The sequence below is a fragment of the Nerophis ophidion genome, linkage group LG07, assembly GCF_033978795.1.
Source record: "Nerophis ophidion isolate RoL-2023_Sa linkage group LG07, RoL_Noph_v1.0, whole genome shotgun sequence".
NCBI classification, from domain to species: Eukaryota; Metazoa; Chordata; class Actinopteri; order Syngnathiformes; family Syngnathidae; genus Nerophis; species Nerophis ophidion.
The window spans coordinates 63,165,212-63,183,767 of NC_084617.1; the positions used below are offsets into that span (position 1 = coordinate 63,165,212).

At 38.5% G+C, this 18,556-nt stretch overlaps 1 protein-coding gene across 2 annotated transcripts in view; it reads left to right on the forward strand.

Moving 5' to 3' along the window:
* Positions 1–11,280: 11,280 nt before the first annotated feature.
* Positions 11,281–18,556, forward strand: part of syn1 (synapsin I) — a 31,255-nt gene continuing 23,979 nt past the window's right edge. For both annotated transcript variants that reach the window (XM_061906842.1, XM_061906843.1), the window contains exons 1-3: positions 11,281–11,478; positions 11,740–12,095; positions 18,202–18,259. In XM_061906842.1, coding sequence (XP_061762826.1) covers positions 11,749–12,095; positions 18,202–18,259 — 405 coding nt within the window. In that variant the 5' untranslated portion in view covers positions 11,281–11,478; positions 11,740–11,748. The remainder of the gene's footprint in view (positions 11,479–11,739; positions 12,096–18,201; positions 18,260–18,556) is intronic.

Sequence of the window (18,556 nt, forward strand, 5' to 3'; positions counted from 1 at the left end):
AAACACCTTCAGCGGGTCACATTCCCTGCATTCCGATTGGCTCCTGCAAGAACCAATGAAAACTTCTCCATTACACCTTTGTTGTTGTTGTTTTCCTGCATGCAGGGGGAATGGTACGAGGATAAGGAATGGAGCAATTGTTCATAAATGTCATTATGATACATATACCTGTACAATATCCTGCCCTAATACCCTACTGTGCAATACTACCCTTCGAGTGCAATACGTCCGACACTGATTGTTATTTATTACTTCGGTACTCTTGTCTTGTTCTGAATATTGTACAGTATTTTGTATTTCTACAGTGTTTTGTATATTGTACAGGATTTCTTGTTATTTTTATTGGATAGTAGTCTGTTTATTTCAATTGTTAGTTCAATTGTGTAATTTATTTCACCCCATACTTGTTCCCACAACCGCACCTTAAGTTGGAGTCTTTAATCTCGTTATATGTAAATATAATGACAATAAAGTCTATTCTATTCCATTCTATTCTATTCTATTATAAAACATTCAACCTTTTTTTTATCGTGAATCTGTTTCCATGTTTCTTTAATGGCCCGAAGGTAGTAAAGTGTGGCTTTTGTTGCCCCCATCACCCTGCACACCCCCTACCCTTCCACACTGGCCTGCAATCCCACCAAACTGCATTTTTTCAGGCCTTGAGCCCACCGTAGCTCCGAGCCCTCCTGCAACCTGCCCGTACATGCACAGGTCTGCAAAGTGCCTCTCAGGCTTTTGTCTTTGGACACAAAGAATACTGCACAGTTTTTGCAAGCTGGACGTATACAACAGGGTCATGTCTCTCAGAGAGTTTATAACATCTTTACCTTGGAGTTTTAGGGCTAAGGAATAACGTTATATAGTGAACTATGACTATATATATTTAATTTAAACAGTTGCTGAGTAAGATTGTTTTAAAAACATGAAAGAGCTGCTCATTCATGCCCTGAAGTGACAACAAAGGCAACATGTTGGCTGACACTTAGCTCAATATTGCCTCCCTTTGGAAGTTTTTGCAATAGCACCACATTAAAGTACATCCATAATTTAGAAAATAGTATCATTCAATCCAGACTGCTATTAAACCAAATCTATGAGGGCAGAAGGGCACAAGGATACTGTTACATTCAAGTGTTGGGTGTTGTTGGTCGTGACCCCAAGAAGCAGAGAGGGAAGGCGAAGTTCAAGTGAAATGTATTTATTAGCACATATAAAGATATAGTGCAGCAGGGAAGTGCACATTAAGCCTATAGAGGAAACTATCCAGGTTTAGGTACAAAGCAAAAAGCACAAAGGTCAAGCGATGAGAGGACAAAGGCATTTAAAGCATTCTGATTGGCAACCAAGAACAGGTCATTGCCAATCAGGGACAGAAGAGGAAGCCAGGACCCAGACTGGAGAAATAGTAGCAAAAGGAGCTCTGCAGGAAATTGATTAAAAAATATATATAATTAAGAACGCTTGACAGTAAATAAAATTAAATATCAAAAACTATTAATGATTGACAAATGACTAATATGACTTTGTGCCTTGATAACTATAATACGTACAGCTTTCCACCAGTGGTGGGGCCTGGAGCCTATCCCAGCTGCACTCTGGTGGAAGACAGGGGATACTCTGGACAAGTCGCCACCTGATGGCAGGGCCAACACAGATAGACAGACAAACATTCATTACTATTCTTCTTATTATTATTATAATTATTGTTATTAATTGTATTATTACTGTTATCATCATCATTATTATTATCATTATTACTATTATTACTATTATTATTGTTATTAATTGTATTATTATTATCATCATTATTATTATTAAAATTATTACTATCATTTTTATCATTATTATCTTTATTTTCCGGTATACAGCATTGGCAATTTTACACCCATCAATGCAGAAATAATTATTAACATTTCAACAACATTTGAAGCTTGTTAGGTAAAATGTAATTAGTTGTTCCTTACTTCATCTGCAATATGTCCTAAATGTTTTTTCACAAAATTTAAAAAAATTCAACCAAAAAATTACGTTTTTAGTTATTTTACTGACTAACTAACCAACTAACTAACTGACAAAACCAACGGCAACAGTTGCATAACTTCCTGGCAGAGGTAGTAAAAAATATATATAATGTAATATAAAATAATGTAATATGATAAAATAAATTAAACTAAAATTAAAACAAATAAAATAAAATGTAATTAAATATAACATAATGTAATATAACTTAATTCAAACACCTTTGTTGATCCTCCAAGGGGCAAATCGTTTTGAACAGCAGGTTCTATAATATATTGTCGTATAATATAATATAATATGATATAATATGATATAATATTATGCAATATAATATATTACACTATAATATCATTTAATATAATATAATATAAAATACAGTAATATAATATAATATGATAACATGAAATAAAATAAAATAAAATATAACATAATGTAGCCCCGCGGTGAGATGGCGACTTGTCCAGGGTGTACGCTGCCTTCCGCCCAATTGTAGCTGAGATAGGCGCCAGCGCCCCCCGCGACCCCAAAAGGGAATACGCGGTAGAAATGGATGGACGGATAACATAATGTAATATAATTCAAGTCAAACAACTTTATTGATCCTGCAAGGGGCAATTCATTTTGAGCACCAGGTTCCCTAATATATTGTAGTATAATATAATATAATATAATACAATATGATATAATATAATATATTTCAATATGATACAAACGGTAGAAAATGGATGGATGGATGATATAATATACTACACTATATTATATAATAAAATAATATAATATAATATAATATAATATAATATAATAATATGATATGATAAAATAAAATAAAATATAACACAATACAACATAATGTAATATAATTAAATTCAAACAACTTTATTGATCCATCAGGGGACAATTAATTTGGAGCAGCAGGTTCTATAATACATTGTAGTATAATATAATATAATATAATATAATATAATATAATATAATATAATATAATATAATACAATATAATAATATATAATAAAATATAATATAATATAATATAATACAATATAATACATTATAATGTAATATACTACACTATATAATATAATAATATCATCTAATATAATAAAATAAAATAAAATAAACTAAAATGAAATGGAAAAAAAATAATAAAATAAAATAAAATAAAATATAGTAATGTGCATTCAATTCAAACAACTTTATTGATCCATCAGGGGACAATTCATTTTGAGCAGCAGGTTCTATAATACATTGTAGTATAATATAATATAATATAATATAATATAATATAATATAATATAATATAATATAATACATTATGATGTAATATACTACACTATATAATATAATAATATCATCTAATATAATAAAATAAAATAAAATAAAATAATGTGCATTCAATTCAAACAACTTTATTGATCCATCAGGGGACAATTCATTTTGAGCAGCAAGTTCTACAATACATTGTAGTATAATATAAAATAATATAATATAATATAATATAATATAATATAATATAATACAATACAATATAATACATTATAATGTACTATACTACACTATATAATATAATAATATCATCTAATATAATAAAATAAAATGAAATAAAATGAAATAAAATGAAATAAAATGAAATATAATAATGTGCATTTGTTTTTTTTCCTCTTTGCCCGGGTGGAACCCTTCTAACATCAACTGTATTCATAGCTCGTATGGCCAAGCACCATTTGAACCCAATCAACTTTCCCCAACTATCTCACTCCAATACGCATACAGTAGGTCTACCAGCAACTCGTCTGAACGCTTTGGTATTCAACAGCAAGAGAACGTGTATCTAAACATTTGAGTGCCACTGTATACTCTGTGAAGCACTCACGTGATACTCGTGTGTTGCTATTTATGTGCACTGGGACTGTAATGCAGTACAATATTTTGATTGCTGGTTATTTTTAATGTAATAAATATTCATGTAATATTGCTCTATATTCTTTCAAGAAAAGTCTGTTCAGCGTTAGCTGTTCCTCCCCAAGCGGAAAACCAGAAGACTCCTTTGTTCCCCATGCCATTCAACGGGAGGAAGATGCGGAGAAAAGGAGATGAAATATACTATACTACTGTGCAATATGCACAGTAGCATAGTGCATATTGCACTACATTACTTAGACCTGACTTTTTGTGTAAGATTATTATACTGGACATGTATTTTTTAAATTGTACTCCATACATATTTTTTGAATTCATACTTTATTATTCCATTTATTTATGCTATGTTATGTGCTGCTACAGTATGTCTTGCATACTGTATTCAGTGTTGCTGCTACTGGAACCTTTATTTTGCCGAAGTAACATGCCTGCAGGGTTCAAAAAAGTTTTGATCAGATACGACCTGATTATTATTGTTTCAATCCAATACAGAGAGTCGATTAAAAAGTGAGCTGTGGTCTAAAATTGTCCCAAGGTGTGAATGTGAATGGACGTTTGTCCATACTGTACAGCAGGGGTCACCAACCTTTTTGAAACCAAGAGCTACTTCTTGGGTACTGATTAATGCGAAGGGCTACCAGTTTGATACACACTTAAATAAATTGCCAGAAATAGCCAATTTGTTCAATTTACCTTTAATAAATACATTTATATATATATAAAAATGGGTATTTCTGTCTGTCATTCCGTCGTACATTTTTTTTCCTTTTACGGAAAGTTTTTTGTAGAGAATAAATGATGAAAAAACACTTAATTGAACGGTTTAAAAGAGGAGAAAACACAAAAGAAATGAAAATAAAATTTTGAAACATAGTTTATCTTCAATTTCGACTCTTTAAAATTCAAAATTCAACCGACAAAAATGAATAGAAAAACTAGCTAATTCGGATCTTTTTGAAAAAAATTAAAAAAGAATTTGTGGAACATCATTAGTAATTTTTCCAGATGAACATTAATTTTAAAATTTTAATGACATGTTTTAAATAGGTTAAAATCCAATCTGCAATTTGTTATAATATATAACAAATTGGACCAAGCTATATTTCTAACAAAGACAAATCCTTATTTCTTCTAGATTTTCCAGAACAAAAATTCAAAAAAAAATTCAAAAGACTTTGAAATAAGATTTAAATTTGATTTTACAGATTTTCTAGATTTGCCAGAATATTTTTATTTTATTTTAATCATAATAAGTTTGAAGAAATATTTCACAAATATTCTTCGTTGAAAAAACAGAAGCTAAAATGAAGAATTCAATTAAAATGTATTTATTATTCTTTACAATAATGAAAAAAAAATACTTGAACATTGATTTGAATTGTCAGGAAAGAAGAGGAAGGAATTTAAAAGGTAAAAAGGTATATGTGTTTAAAAATCCTAAAATCATTTTTAAGGTTGTATTTTTTCTCTAAAATTGTCTTTCTGAAAGTTATAAGAAGCAAGGTAAAAAAAATAAATGAATTTATTTAAACAAGTGTAGACCAAGTCTTTCAAATATTTTCTTGGATTTTCAAATTGTATTTGAGTGTTGTCTCTTTTAGAATTAAAAATGTCGAGCAAAGCGAGACCAGCTTGCTGGTAAATAAATAAAATGTAAAAAATAAAGGCAGCTCACTGGTTAGTGCTGCCATTTGAGCTATTTTTGGAACAGGCCAGCGGGCTACTCATCTGGTCCTTACGGGCTACCTGGTAGCCGCGGGCACCGCGTTGGTGGCCCCTGCTGTACAGTATGTGCCTTACACATATTGAACAGGAATCAAACAGGAATGAAAAGTACATTAGTTTTTGTTTTTTTTTAGCTCGCATATCATTAGAATTTTTACAACATTTTTCATTTAATGCTTACAAGCCACATCATGACTGTAAGTCCCTACTAAACACAAGTATAATGACATCTTATAAGAGTATATCATAACTTTTATGACAGTGTTGATTAATGCTCTTACGTTGTCCTTTGAAGAGTAATTCTATGCAGGACCATAATCACTCATTTGAGGGCCCAAAGCAAACCTACTCTTTAAAAAAATGACAGTAAAAATGACGGCAAGCAGTTGATAATTTGCTGGGATGTTACTGACGTCACTTCTGGCTCACAATGAATACATGTGGTGGTCAGGCTCGCTTTGTTCTCAATGGGTATAAGACACCTGTCAACGTCTTTCTACCGTGAGTCCCCCTGATGCCGACAGATCCTCACAGTAGCCCAGGAGTCTGGTGTTATCATTTTTTTTATTGTGCGCACACACACGCCAGGACCGTACGTCATTCTGCACTTTTCAGTCTCTTGGTCTGGAAGCACCTCACGACAGTCTTTGCTCCGCAAGTTTTCAGTCTTCTCTGGTTCACTCTTCATCTCCCTGTGGTCTTGTGCATGTCCGTGTGTCTGTTCACCAGCAACTCCAACTCCACCAACGTGTCTCGGTCCGGCTGCTGCTAATAAAGGCGACAGGTCTTGACTCCAGACTTGAGAAACTGATCAGGCGGGCCGGTTCTACAATCGGAATGAAACTGGACACACTGGTGACGGTGGCAGAGAAGAGGACTGTTGACAAACTAATGAGCATCCTGGATGATGCCAGTCACCCTCTGCATAGCGTTATCAGTAGCCAGAGGAGCCTGTTCAGTGCTAGACTGCTTCATCCCAAGTGCAGGACTAATAGACTCAAAAACTCCTTTGTCCCACACGCCATTAGACTGTACAACTCCTCTCTGGGGCGAGGGGTGGGGGGTACTAGGATGACAGGGGATGCAAAACAATAATAGTGCAATACGTTTTCATAACATGGTCACTACTGCCTACTTTGTCTTGTTATATTCTTATTTTACTGTTATATTGTAATTCCCATTGTTGCTTTTTAGTTTTTATTCTTATTGTAATATTTCACTATTTTGTTTCCATTTAAACCCCCATTATTTACTTTTATTTAAATTGATCTCAAGTCTGTACACTGCTGCTGGAATTTTAATTTTCCTAAAGGAACTCTCCTGAAGGAATCAATAAAGTACTATCTATCTATCTATCTATCTATCTATCTATCTATCTATCTATCTATCTATCTAGGTGATCTGATAACCACCCCCAGGTGGGTAATCTACTCACCTGCCGCTGGGTTCGAGGCCGGTCCTTGCTCTCCCCGCTCCGCGGCAGGCCCACACACCACGCCCCCCTCCACAAAAAACATTTACACTTTATCACCATTTAGACTTTTTCCAACAAAAAAAAGCCCAAATCTTGTGTGGTTTTTGGCTGTACGAATCGTTGAAATTGCGAAAAGGATAAACGTTTCTTCAGAGTTCCTTGAGAGGTGATTAAAAAGGGGGGGAATAGTGCAAGATTTGACAAAACACAAAAAGCATGCAGTTCACACTCCAGTCCAAAGAGTTGAAAAATGCATGAGTTTGCAGTGATGGCTTTGTTAAAGGTTTTCTTTGATACACTTTTAACGTTTATCATTTCCCCATTTAAGTATTATCTTAATATTTGTATTTCTTAAACACGTTTGCTACAAGTGTTCCGTAAAGCACCAACTCGGCGGGTCTAAATAAAAGAAAGCAAATGTCAGCAAAACCTGAAATAGTTAAGCTTTTATCAAAGGCAACAATCAAAAATGAAGCTTTCAGCACATACACAATGTTGACATCTATAGATATATTTTGATAAAGACGCTACTCGTAAAACGGCTTGTGCAATAGCTACAAACTGTCAGGCCTGCATCAGGAATAGGACTCAGATGCAGAGTGTAAAACAATCAGGCAAGCTTTTATACTGAACTGATCACTTTTCAACTCTTGACTCAGGGCAATAAAACAACGGCTATGAATTCTGGCAACTGGGCAATAAGGTTTCACAAAAAGGTGAAAAACAGAAAATTACTCCGAAAAGGAGGAAACAAAGATATCAATCTCTAACTACAAACCCTGTTTCTATATGAGTTGGGAAATTGTGTTAGATGTAAATATAAACGGAATACAATGATTTGCAAATCCTTTTCAACCCATATTCAATTGAATGCACTACAAAGACAAGATATTTGATGTTGAAACTCATAAACTTTTTTATTATTTTGGCAAATAATTAACTTGGAATTTCATGGTTGCAACACGTGCCAAAGTAGTTGGGAAAGGGCATGTTCACCACTGTGTTACATCACCTTTTCTTTTAACAACACTCAATAAACGTTTGGGAACTGAGGAAACTAATTGTTGAAGCTTTGAAAGTGGAATTTTTTCCCATTCTTGTTTCATGTAGAGCTTCAGTCGTTCAACAGTCCGGGGTCTTGGCTGTCGTATTTTTCGCCTTAAGGCTTCATAATACGCCACACATTTGTGATGGGAAACAGGTCTGGACTGCAGATGGGCCAGGAAAGTACCCGCACTCTCATTTTTTTACAAAGCCACACTGTTGTAACATGTGCTGAATGTGGCTTGGCATTGTTTTGCTGAAATAAGCAGCGGCGTCCATGAAACAGACGGCGCTTGGAAGGCATCATATGTTGTTCCAAAACCTGTATGTACCTCTCAGCATTAACGGTGCCTTCACAGATGTGTAAGTTACCCATGCCTTGGGCACTAATGCACCCCCATACCATCACAGATGCTGGCTTTTGAACTTTACGTCGATAACAGTCTGGATGGTTATCTTCCCCTGTGGTCCGGATGACACAATGTCAAATATTTCCAAAAACAATTTGAAACGTGGACTCGTCAGACCATAGAACACTTTTCCACTTTGCATCAGTCCATCTTAGATGATCTCGGGCCCAGAGAAGCCGGCAGCGTTTCTGGATGTTGTTGATAAATGGCTTTCGCGTTGCATAGTAGACCTTTAACTTCCACTTACAGATGTAGCGGCAACTGTAACCAGTGACAGTGTTTTTTTGAAGTGTTCCTAAGCCCATCTGGTGATATCCTTTAGAGATTGATGTCAGTTTTTGATACAGTGCTGTCTGAGGGATCAAAGGTCATGGTCATTCAATGTTGGTTTCCGGCCATGCCGCTTACGTGGAGTGATTTCTTCAGACTCTCTGAACCTTTTGATGATATTGTGGACCGTAGATGTTGAAATCCCTAAAATTCTTGCAACTGCACTTTGAGAAATGTTGTTCTTAAACTGTTTGACAGTTGTGGACAAAGGGGTGTACCTCGCCTCATCCTTTTTTTGGGAAGCTGTTTTTATACCCAATCATGGCACCCACCTGTTCCCAATTAGCCTGCACACCTGTGGGATGTTCCAAATAAGTGTTTGATGAGCATTCCTCAACTATATCAGTATTCATTGCCACCTTTCCCAACTTCTTTGTCATGTGTTCCTGGCATCAAATTCTAAAGTTAATGATTATTTGAAAAAAAAAATGTTTATCAGTTTGAACATCAAATATGTTGTCTTTGTGGCATATTCAACTGAATATGGGTTGAAAAGGATTTGCAAATCATTGTATTCCGTTTATATTTACATCTAACAAAATTTCCCAACTCTTATGGATACAGGGTTTGTATATAAAACATTTTCATTCAACATCTCGGTGGCCTTGTGGTTATAGTGTCCGCCCTGAAATCGGTAGGCCGTGAGTTCAAACCCTGGCCGAGTCATACCAAAGACTGTAAAAATGGGACCCATTACCTCCCTGCTTGGCACTCAGCATCAAGCATTGGTGTCAGAATAATTGTATTTAAGTTATCACAAAACTTTGTGTTTCAATGAGTTCCCGGCGAGAAGACAAAAGCTGTCTTTGAACCTCCCAAGAATAAGGATCGTAAAACTCCACTGTGTAGGGTCGGAAGCAACATCAATGTGTTCTGTTTCTTTCATGTATTGTAATCCACAGAACGATTTAGTTTTGACCCAAGAACTGCAAAGCGGAGCAGAAGCAGGGCCATTCTCCCCTCAGGGCACTTTTTCTTTGAACTGTTCTGTGACCGAGAGCAACGGTTGTGTACTACCTTTTCTGTGAACTGTTTACAACCTTTTCTTTGAACCGACCTTTTCTTTTAACTGTTCTGTAATAAAAGGCAATGGCTGTTTACAACCCCCTCCCTTAGAAACAGCTGTTGCCATGTAATCAGGGTAAGTCCAAATAAAAGAGGAGGTGTACAATCTTTCGCCAGAGCGTGATGGAGACTGCACAAGAGTACAGCCCAGACGTCTCTCCTCAATTGAGCCAAATTTAATTCTGTCTCTGTCTAATTCCTTGCTTCTTTGTCTGTTTAATACATGTCATCAGTGTTTGAACCTGACAGTTGGAATTGGGGGTTAAAGCACAAAAATGATTCACGAGCGTGGCCACCGCTGCTGCTCACTGCTTCCCTCACCTCCCATGGGGTGGAACAAGGGAATGGGTCAAATGCAGAGGGTAATTTCACCACACCTGGTATGTGTGTGTGACTATCAGTGGTACTTTAACTATTTTTAACTTTATATTTATGGTAAAGGGGTTGTACTTGTATAGCGCTTTTTTACCCCTTTTTTAAGGAGCCCAAAGCGCTTTGACAGTATTTCCACATTTGCCCATTCACACACACATTCACACACTGATGGTGGGAGCTGCCATGCAAGGCACTCACCAGGACCCATCAGGAGCAAGGGTGAAGTGTCTTTCCCAAGGACACAACGGACGTGACTAGGATGGTAAAAAGCGGGGATTGAACCAGTAACCCTCAGATTGCTCACAGCCACTCTACCAACTTTGCCACGCCATCCCATTTAGAATTAAATTCCACCTCAAATGTGAAAAAAATTTGTTAATGTGAAAAAAAATTGTTAAATGTGAGAAAAATAAGCTAGATGTGAAGAAAAGTGAGCTAAATATTGAAAATAAATTACGAATGTACGATTGGATAAATACATTCGGTCCTATTAGTGATTTTGTATGTTCTGCAGACAAATGAACGTATCTGTACTGTACATTGCAACATAAAACCAACATCCATGCACATCCTCGTTAAGGCAACAGGAGGCATAATGTTGGAGGCAGCCACGCCCCTTTTTCAGCTCTCCTCAGCATCACTTTCCACCGTCAAGCTCCAAACACTAACGTTTGCTACACCGGAAGTTCCCTGAATATCTTTTCAAAATCAACTAACCAAACACACTCACACCAAATCGACCACATTATCACACTTCAATAACACAATTTAAAATTATCATACAGAAAAACAAACATTACGCCGTTTGATTGTCCGCTTTTACTAGAAGCAACCAGCGGAAGTGAGCCACCCTCACCTCTGTAGCTTGACTCTGCATGCTCGGTGGTGACGCAGGGGAAGGCAATAGGCGAAAAAAAAAAAAAAAAAAAAATCCCACAGTGAGTGGAGGGCAAAGACGCAGGGAGCCAAGGCGGTGAAGCAGGAAGGACTGTACATCTCACTGATGCACGACCTTAGAGGACGAGCGTGTCGAATATAAAACACGTCTACCGTGGGGAGGGTTCTCCTTGTCACATTGGACGCCATTAACGTTTTCCACTCCGGACACACTCCTAGGTAAGTAGGTTCCGTCCTGCATTTTCATCAATCACATTACCAGCGGCTTCATTGAGCAAACGCAGACACGCCAGTGGACCATTTTTGAAATGGAGATTTTTTTTTTTTACACGAATATGAGTACTCGGTTTCGTTTGAATACATTTACAGCGCTGTTTTAATGACATAGGAATGAATTTGCCATGTTCGCATGTACAACTTGTAAGACGCATCCGGTGGGTGTACACCCCCCCCCCTCCCTCTCCCTCTCCCGCCTTCCAGAACGCCATCATGAACTACCTTCGTCGACGACTGTCGGACAGTAATTTCATGTCCAACCTGCCTAATGGTTACATGGGGGACCTGCAGCGTGCCGAGCCGACGCCTCAGCAGCAGCAGCAACAGCAGCAGCAGCAGCCAAGTCCCGCAGTGTCTCCGGGCCCGTCGGAGCGGCGCCAGTCCGCCAGCCAGCAGCCGCCGTCCGCGGGGACAGGCACCGGCTTTTTCTCGTCCTTATCCAACGCTGTCAAACAAACCACGGCCGCTGCCGCCGCCACCTTGTCCGAGGCCGCCGACCGGGCGGGGGTGTCCAGCAGCGCTAAGGTTCTCCTGGTGGTCGACGACCTGCAGACTGACTGGTGAGAGAACAATCTAGACCAGGGGTGCCCATTACGTCGATCGCGAGCTACCAGTCGACCGCGGGGGGTGTGTCAGTCGATCTCCAACCAGGCTTTTAAAAATAATAGACCTAAAAATTAGTGATCATCAATCTTCACCAAGATGTCACTTAAATGACATTCACGGTACCGGAGGGTCTTGTGAGATGACGCTGGCTGCTGCAAGATCATTATTATTAAAATATGACCGAGAGGAAGGCGAGAACAACTTTTTATTTCAACAGACTCTCGCGCCGTACCTTCCGTCAAAACTCTAAAGGCCGACTGCACATTTCCTATCTTCACAATAAAAGCCCTGCTTCATGCTGCCTGCGCTAACTAAATACAGAGTCTCGGAAAACTGGCGTGCACAAGCGATCCCTTTCCGAGACTCTTATTTTTTTAGCGCAGGCAGCATGAAGCTTTATTGTGAAGATAGGAAATGTGCAGTCGGCCTTTAGAATTCTGACGGAAGGGACGGCGCGAAAGTCTGTTGAAATAAAAAGTGTTTCTCGCCTTCCTCTCTGTCATTTTTTCATAATAATGAACTGGCAGCAGCCAGCGTCATCTCACAAGACCCTCGGGTGCTGTGAATGTCAATCAAGCAAGCTACGGAATTTGCCGCCAATGTTTTTCTTGTAAAGTGTATGGAAGCTGGATGAATTAGATGCCAAAAACCAACCACTTTCATGTGGTATTGTACAGAAAGGACAACTTTTTTTCTCCTCCATTTGAAAATGTGGGCGTTATCATCATTACTGTCTGATTCCAATCAATGCAAGTCATCAGAATCAGGTAATACACCAACTTATATTCTTGTCTTCGTGAAAGAAAGACATCTATATGTGTTACACATGCTTGTATTATCATTAAACACATTTAACTTGTTTACAAAAATGTCTCTTTCATAAATAAATACATATAAATGATATATATAAATGAGGTAGATCCCCTCGAGTTGGTCAATTGAAAAGTAGCTCACCTGCAGAAAAAGTGTGGGCTCCCTTGATCTAGACCATGGGTGTCAAACTCTGGCCCGCGGACCAAATTTGGCCCGCCGTGTAATTTCACTTGGCCCCTGAGGCAATATCAAATTAACATTAGAGCTGGCCCGCTAAGACTCTTACTTGCCAACCCTCTCGATTTTCCCGGGAGACTCTTGAAGTTCAGTGCCCCTGCCGAATTTCATCCCGGACAACAATATTTGGGGTGGGCTTTAAAGGCACTGCCTTTGGCGTTCTCTACAACCTGTCTCCACGTCCGCTTTTCCTCTATACAAACAGCGTGCCGGCCCACTCACATAATATATGCGGCTTATACACACACACAAGTGAATTCAAGGCATACTTGGTCAACAGCCATACAGGTCACACTGAGGGTGTCCGTATAAATAACCTTAACACTGTTACAAATATGTGCCACACCAAACCAGAATGACACATTTTGGGAGAACATCTGCACCGTAACACAACATAAACACAACAGAACAAATACCCAGAACGCCTTGCAGCACTAACTCTTCCGGGACGCTACAATATACACCCCCGCTATCACCAAACCCCGTCCACCACAACCCCACCGCCAAAAAGAGGCATTCAATTTTTATTTAAATTTTATTTGATATGCCATTGATATTTTTTAATTATTATTATTATTTTAAACTCGATTTTGCATGTCACTATAAAGTTATAAAAGCCTTGCTTGTTCAATATTCAATGCAAAACTTGTTTGGGTCCCTATTAAAAGGTTAAGTTGTTCAACCTCGGCCCACGGCTTTGTTCAGTTTAAAATTTTGGCCCACTCTGTATTTGAGTTTGACACCCCTGGTCTAGACCAGTGGTTCTCTACCTTTTTTCAGTGATGTACCCCCTGTATACATGTTTTTAATTCAAGCACCCCCTAATCAGAGCAAAGCATTTTTGGTTGAAAAAAAAGAGATAAAGAAGTAAAATACAGCACTATGTCATCAGTTTATGATTTATTAAAGGCCTACTGAAACCCACTACTATCCACCACACACTCTGATAGTTTATATATCAATGATGAAATATTAACATTGCAACACATGCCAATACGGCCTTTTTAGTTTACTAAATTGCAATTTTAAATTTCCCGGGAGTTTCGTCTGGAAAACGTCTTGTAATGATGACGTGTACGCAAGACGTCTCGGACTGTTAGGAATATGAGCGCTGCACACACACACAGCTAAAAGTCGTCTGCTTTAACGGCATAATTACACAATATTTTGGACATCTGTGTTGCTGAATCCTTTGCAATTTGTTCAATTAATATCGGAGAAGTCACAGTAGAAAGATGGAGTTGGGAAGCTTTAGCTTTTAGCTACACAAACACACAGTAAATCCTTGTTTAAAATTCCTGGAGGTGAAACTTTCCTATGGATCAGAGCGCGGTCAAGCCAACATGGATCCCTACCAAATGTCAACCAGCAGGTTTCAAAGAGAAGATTGTGGTTAAAAAGTCAGTTCTTACCGGAGAAAAGCTGAGCTTGGGCCGGTCATAGCTGCTGTCGACTCCCCTGAGACACTGCGCGTAAAGACACCCTTCCGACTATTTAACTCACTAAAACACTAGCAACACAATAGAAAGATAAGGGATTTCCCAGAATTATCCTAGTAAATGTCTCTATAAACATCGGAATCCGTCCCAATGCAATCGCGTTTTTTTTAAACTTATTTTTTTAAACTTATTTTTTTAATCATTTTTTTTTTCTAGTCCGTCGCTAGCAACATCCTCAAACACGAATCTTTCATCCTCACTCAAATTAATGGGGACATTGTTGTTTTCTGAGTCCGAATAGCACTTTTTGTTGAAGGCTCCCGTTAAAAATAATGTGAATATGTGAGGAGCCCACACACGTGTGACGTCATCGTCTGCGACTTCTGGTAGAGGCAGGGCTTTTCTCTTAACACCGAAAGTTGCGAACTTTATCGTCGATGTTCTCTACTAAATACTTTCAGCAAAAATATGGCAATATCGCGAAATGATCAAGTATGACACAGAATGGACCTGCTATCCCTGTTTAAATAAGAAAATCTCATTTCAGTAGGCCTTTAAATTGTATAACAGTGCAAAATATTGCTAATTTGTAGTGGTCTTTCTTCAACTATTTGGAAAAAAAGATATAAAGATAACTAAATACCTGTTGAAAAATAAACAATTGATTCAATTATAAATAAAGATTTCTACACATAGAAGTGATCATCAACTTAAAGTGCCCTCTTTGGGGATTGTAATAGAGATCCATCTGGATTCATGAACTTAATTCTAAACATCCATCCATCCATCCATCCATTTACTACCGCTTATTCCCTTTTGGGGTCGCGGGGGGCGCTGGCGCCTATCTCAGCTACAATCGGGCGGAAGGCGGTGTACACCCTGGACAAGTCGCCACCTCATCGCAGGGCCAACACAGATAGACAGACAACATTCACACTCACATTCACACACTAGGGCCAATTTAGTGTTGCCAATCAACCTATCCCGAGGTGCATGTCTTTGGAAGTGGGAGGAAGCAGGAGTACCTGGAGGGAACCCACGCATTCACGGGGAGAACATGCAAACTCCACACAGAAAGATCCCGAGCCTGGGATTGAACCCAGGACAGCAGGTTTCTTTACAAAAAAAATAAATCTTTAACAATATTTATGGAACATGTCCACACAAAAATTCTAGCCGTCAACACTGAATATTGCATTGCTGCATTTCTTTCACAGTTTATGAACTTACATTCATATTTTGTTTAGGTATTATTTAATTGATATATTCATAAAGGACTTTTGAATTGTTGCTATTTTTAGAATATTTATAAAAAAATCTCACTTGGCATACCTTCAAGTATCCCCAGGGGTACGCGTACCCCCATTTGAGAACCACTGGTCTGACCAGACCTGGGCAATTATTTTGACTTGGCGGCCAAATTTCGAAAAACAAAAGTGTCTCTGGCCCGGTATATCTATTTTTAGGAAAACTAATACAAAACCTCACAATAACGTCTGATTGAATGCTAAAAATGTTATGACAGACTGCCTTAAAGGTCTACTGAAATGAGATGTTCTTATTTAAACGGGGATAGCAGGTCCATTCTATGTGTCATACTTGATCATTTCGCGATATTGCCATATTTTTGCAGAAAGGATTTAGTAGAGAACATCCACAATAAAGTTTGCAACTTTTGGTGCTAACAGAAAAGCCCTGCCTTTACCGGAAGTCACAGACGAAGACGTCACATGTTGATGGCTCTTCACATATTCACATTGTTTTTAATGGGAGCCTCCAACAAAAACAGCTATTCGGACCGAAAAAAACGACAATTTCCCCATTAATTTGAGCAAGGATGAAAGATATGTGTTTGAGGATATTGATAGCGACAGACTAGACAAAAAAAAAAAGACACATTTACTAGGATATTTCTGGGAAATCCCTTATCTTTCTATTGTGTTGCTAGTGTTTTAGTGAGTTTAACAGTACCTAATAGTCGGAGGGGTGTGTCCACGGCAGCTTTATGGACGGGGCAAGCTCAGCTGATCTCCGGTAAGAAGCAACTTTTTACCACAATTTTCCCACCAAAACCTGCTGGTTGACATTTGGTCGGGATCCATGTTTGCTTGACTGCCCTCTGATCCATAGTAAAGTTTCACCTCTGGGAATTTTAAACAATGAATCACTATGTGTTTGTGTGGCTAAAGGCTAAAGCTTCCCAACTCCATATTTCTACTTTGACTTCTCCAATATTAATTGAACAAATTGCAAAAGATTCAGCAACAAAGATCTCCAAAATACTGTGTAATTATGCCGTTAAAGCAGACGACTTTTAGCTGTGTGTGTGTGCAGCGCTCATATTTCCTAACAGCCCGTGACGTCACGTGTACACGTCATCATTACGCAACGTTTTCAAGGCCTACTGAAACCCACTACTAACGACCACGCAGTGTGATAGTTTATATATCAATGATGAAATATTTTTATTGCAACACTTGACAATACGGCCTTTTTAGTTTACTAAATTGTAATTTTAAATTTCGCACAAATTATCCTGCTGAAATAAGGTCGCAGTATGATGACGCGTGGCGTCATGGATTGTAGCGGACATTTTGATCCAGTACCGATCCCAGCTTTAAGTCGTCTGCTTTAATTGGAAAATTACACAGTATTCTGGACATCTGTGTTGCTGAATCTTTTGCAATTTGTTCAATTAATAATGGAGACGTCAAGGAAGAAAGATGTAGGTGGGAAGCGGTGTACTGCGGCTGCCTTTAGCAACACAAACACAGCCGGTGTTTCCTTGTTTACATTCCCGAAGGTGAAGCTTTACTATGGAACAGAGCAGTCAAGCGAACATGGTTCCCTACCACATGTCAATCGGCAGGTTTCAGTGAGAAAATTGTGGTAATAAGTCGGCTCTTACCGTAGACATGAGGGGAGCTTGCGTCGTTCCTTGTGCACCTATCAAAGAGGCAGCTGCGGACTCTATTGCCTCCTCCGACCGACCGCCCCCGAACGTGGGATTCTTCCACCGTGGAGAAGGGGGAAAAAAAGCTCAGCCCGGCCCCTACGGCTGCCTTCGCTTCGCCTTGTCGAGAAACGTGGCTTCCCTCAGAGACACTAGCGGTCACCACACCCATGGCCACACCCCTCCGACTTTAAGGTACGACCTTTAAAGGCCTACTGAAATGAGATTGTCTCTAAAGGCCTACTGAAATGAGATTTTCTTATTTAAACGGGGATAGCAGGTCCATTCTATGTGTCATACTTGATCATTTTGCGATATTGCCATATTTTTGCTGAAAGGATTTAGTAGAGAACATCAACGATAAAGTTAGCAACTTTTGGTTGCTAATCAAAAAGCCTTGCCTGTACCGGAAGTAGCAGACGATGTGCGCCTGACGTCACGGGTTGTGGAGCTCCTCACATCCGCACATTGTTTACAATCATGGCCACCAGCAGCGAGAGCGATTCGGACCGTGTCTTGTCAATCCTACTTGATTGACAAGACACCCTTGTCAAAGATACTCAATTTCTCACAAAAAAACATCACTCATATTATTTTCTTGTTTTGTACCATATTCAGGGGGAGAGTTTTCCGTGGAAGGAAGGTCCAGGGCGAATATGACATCAAAGTCGAACAGGTAGGCTAAATATTGTGCAACAACCCCTGCTATATGCTGTCATGAAAATGTATTTCATCATTGTGCTTGACATTAAATCATCTTATTTATAACAACAATAATGTAGGATGCCTTCAAGTAGGAATGGAGGCCAAATATACAGGTTTTATATGTACTGGATGAATTCCGTCTGTACTACTGGGTGCTGTATCACAGAAAATCTAATATTTCGATACATTTGTTGCAGTTTACACGTATGGTTGCTCAAATATTTGGCCGAGAAACAAGCAGTCATAGCGGACTTAGCCAGACTACCTC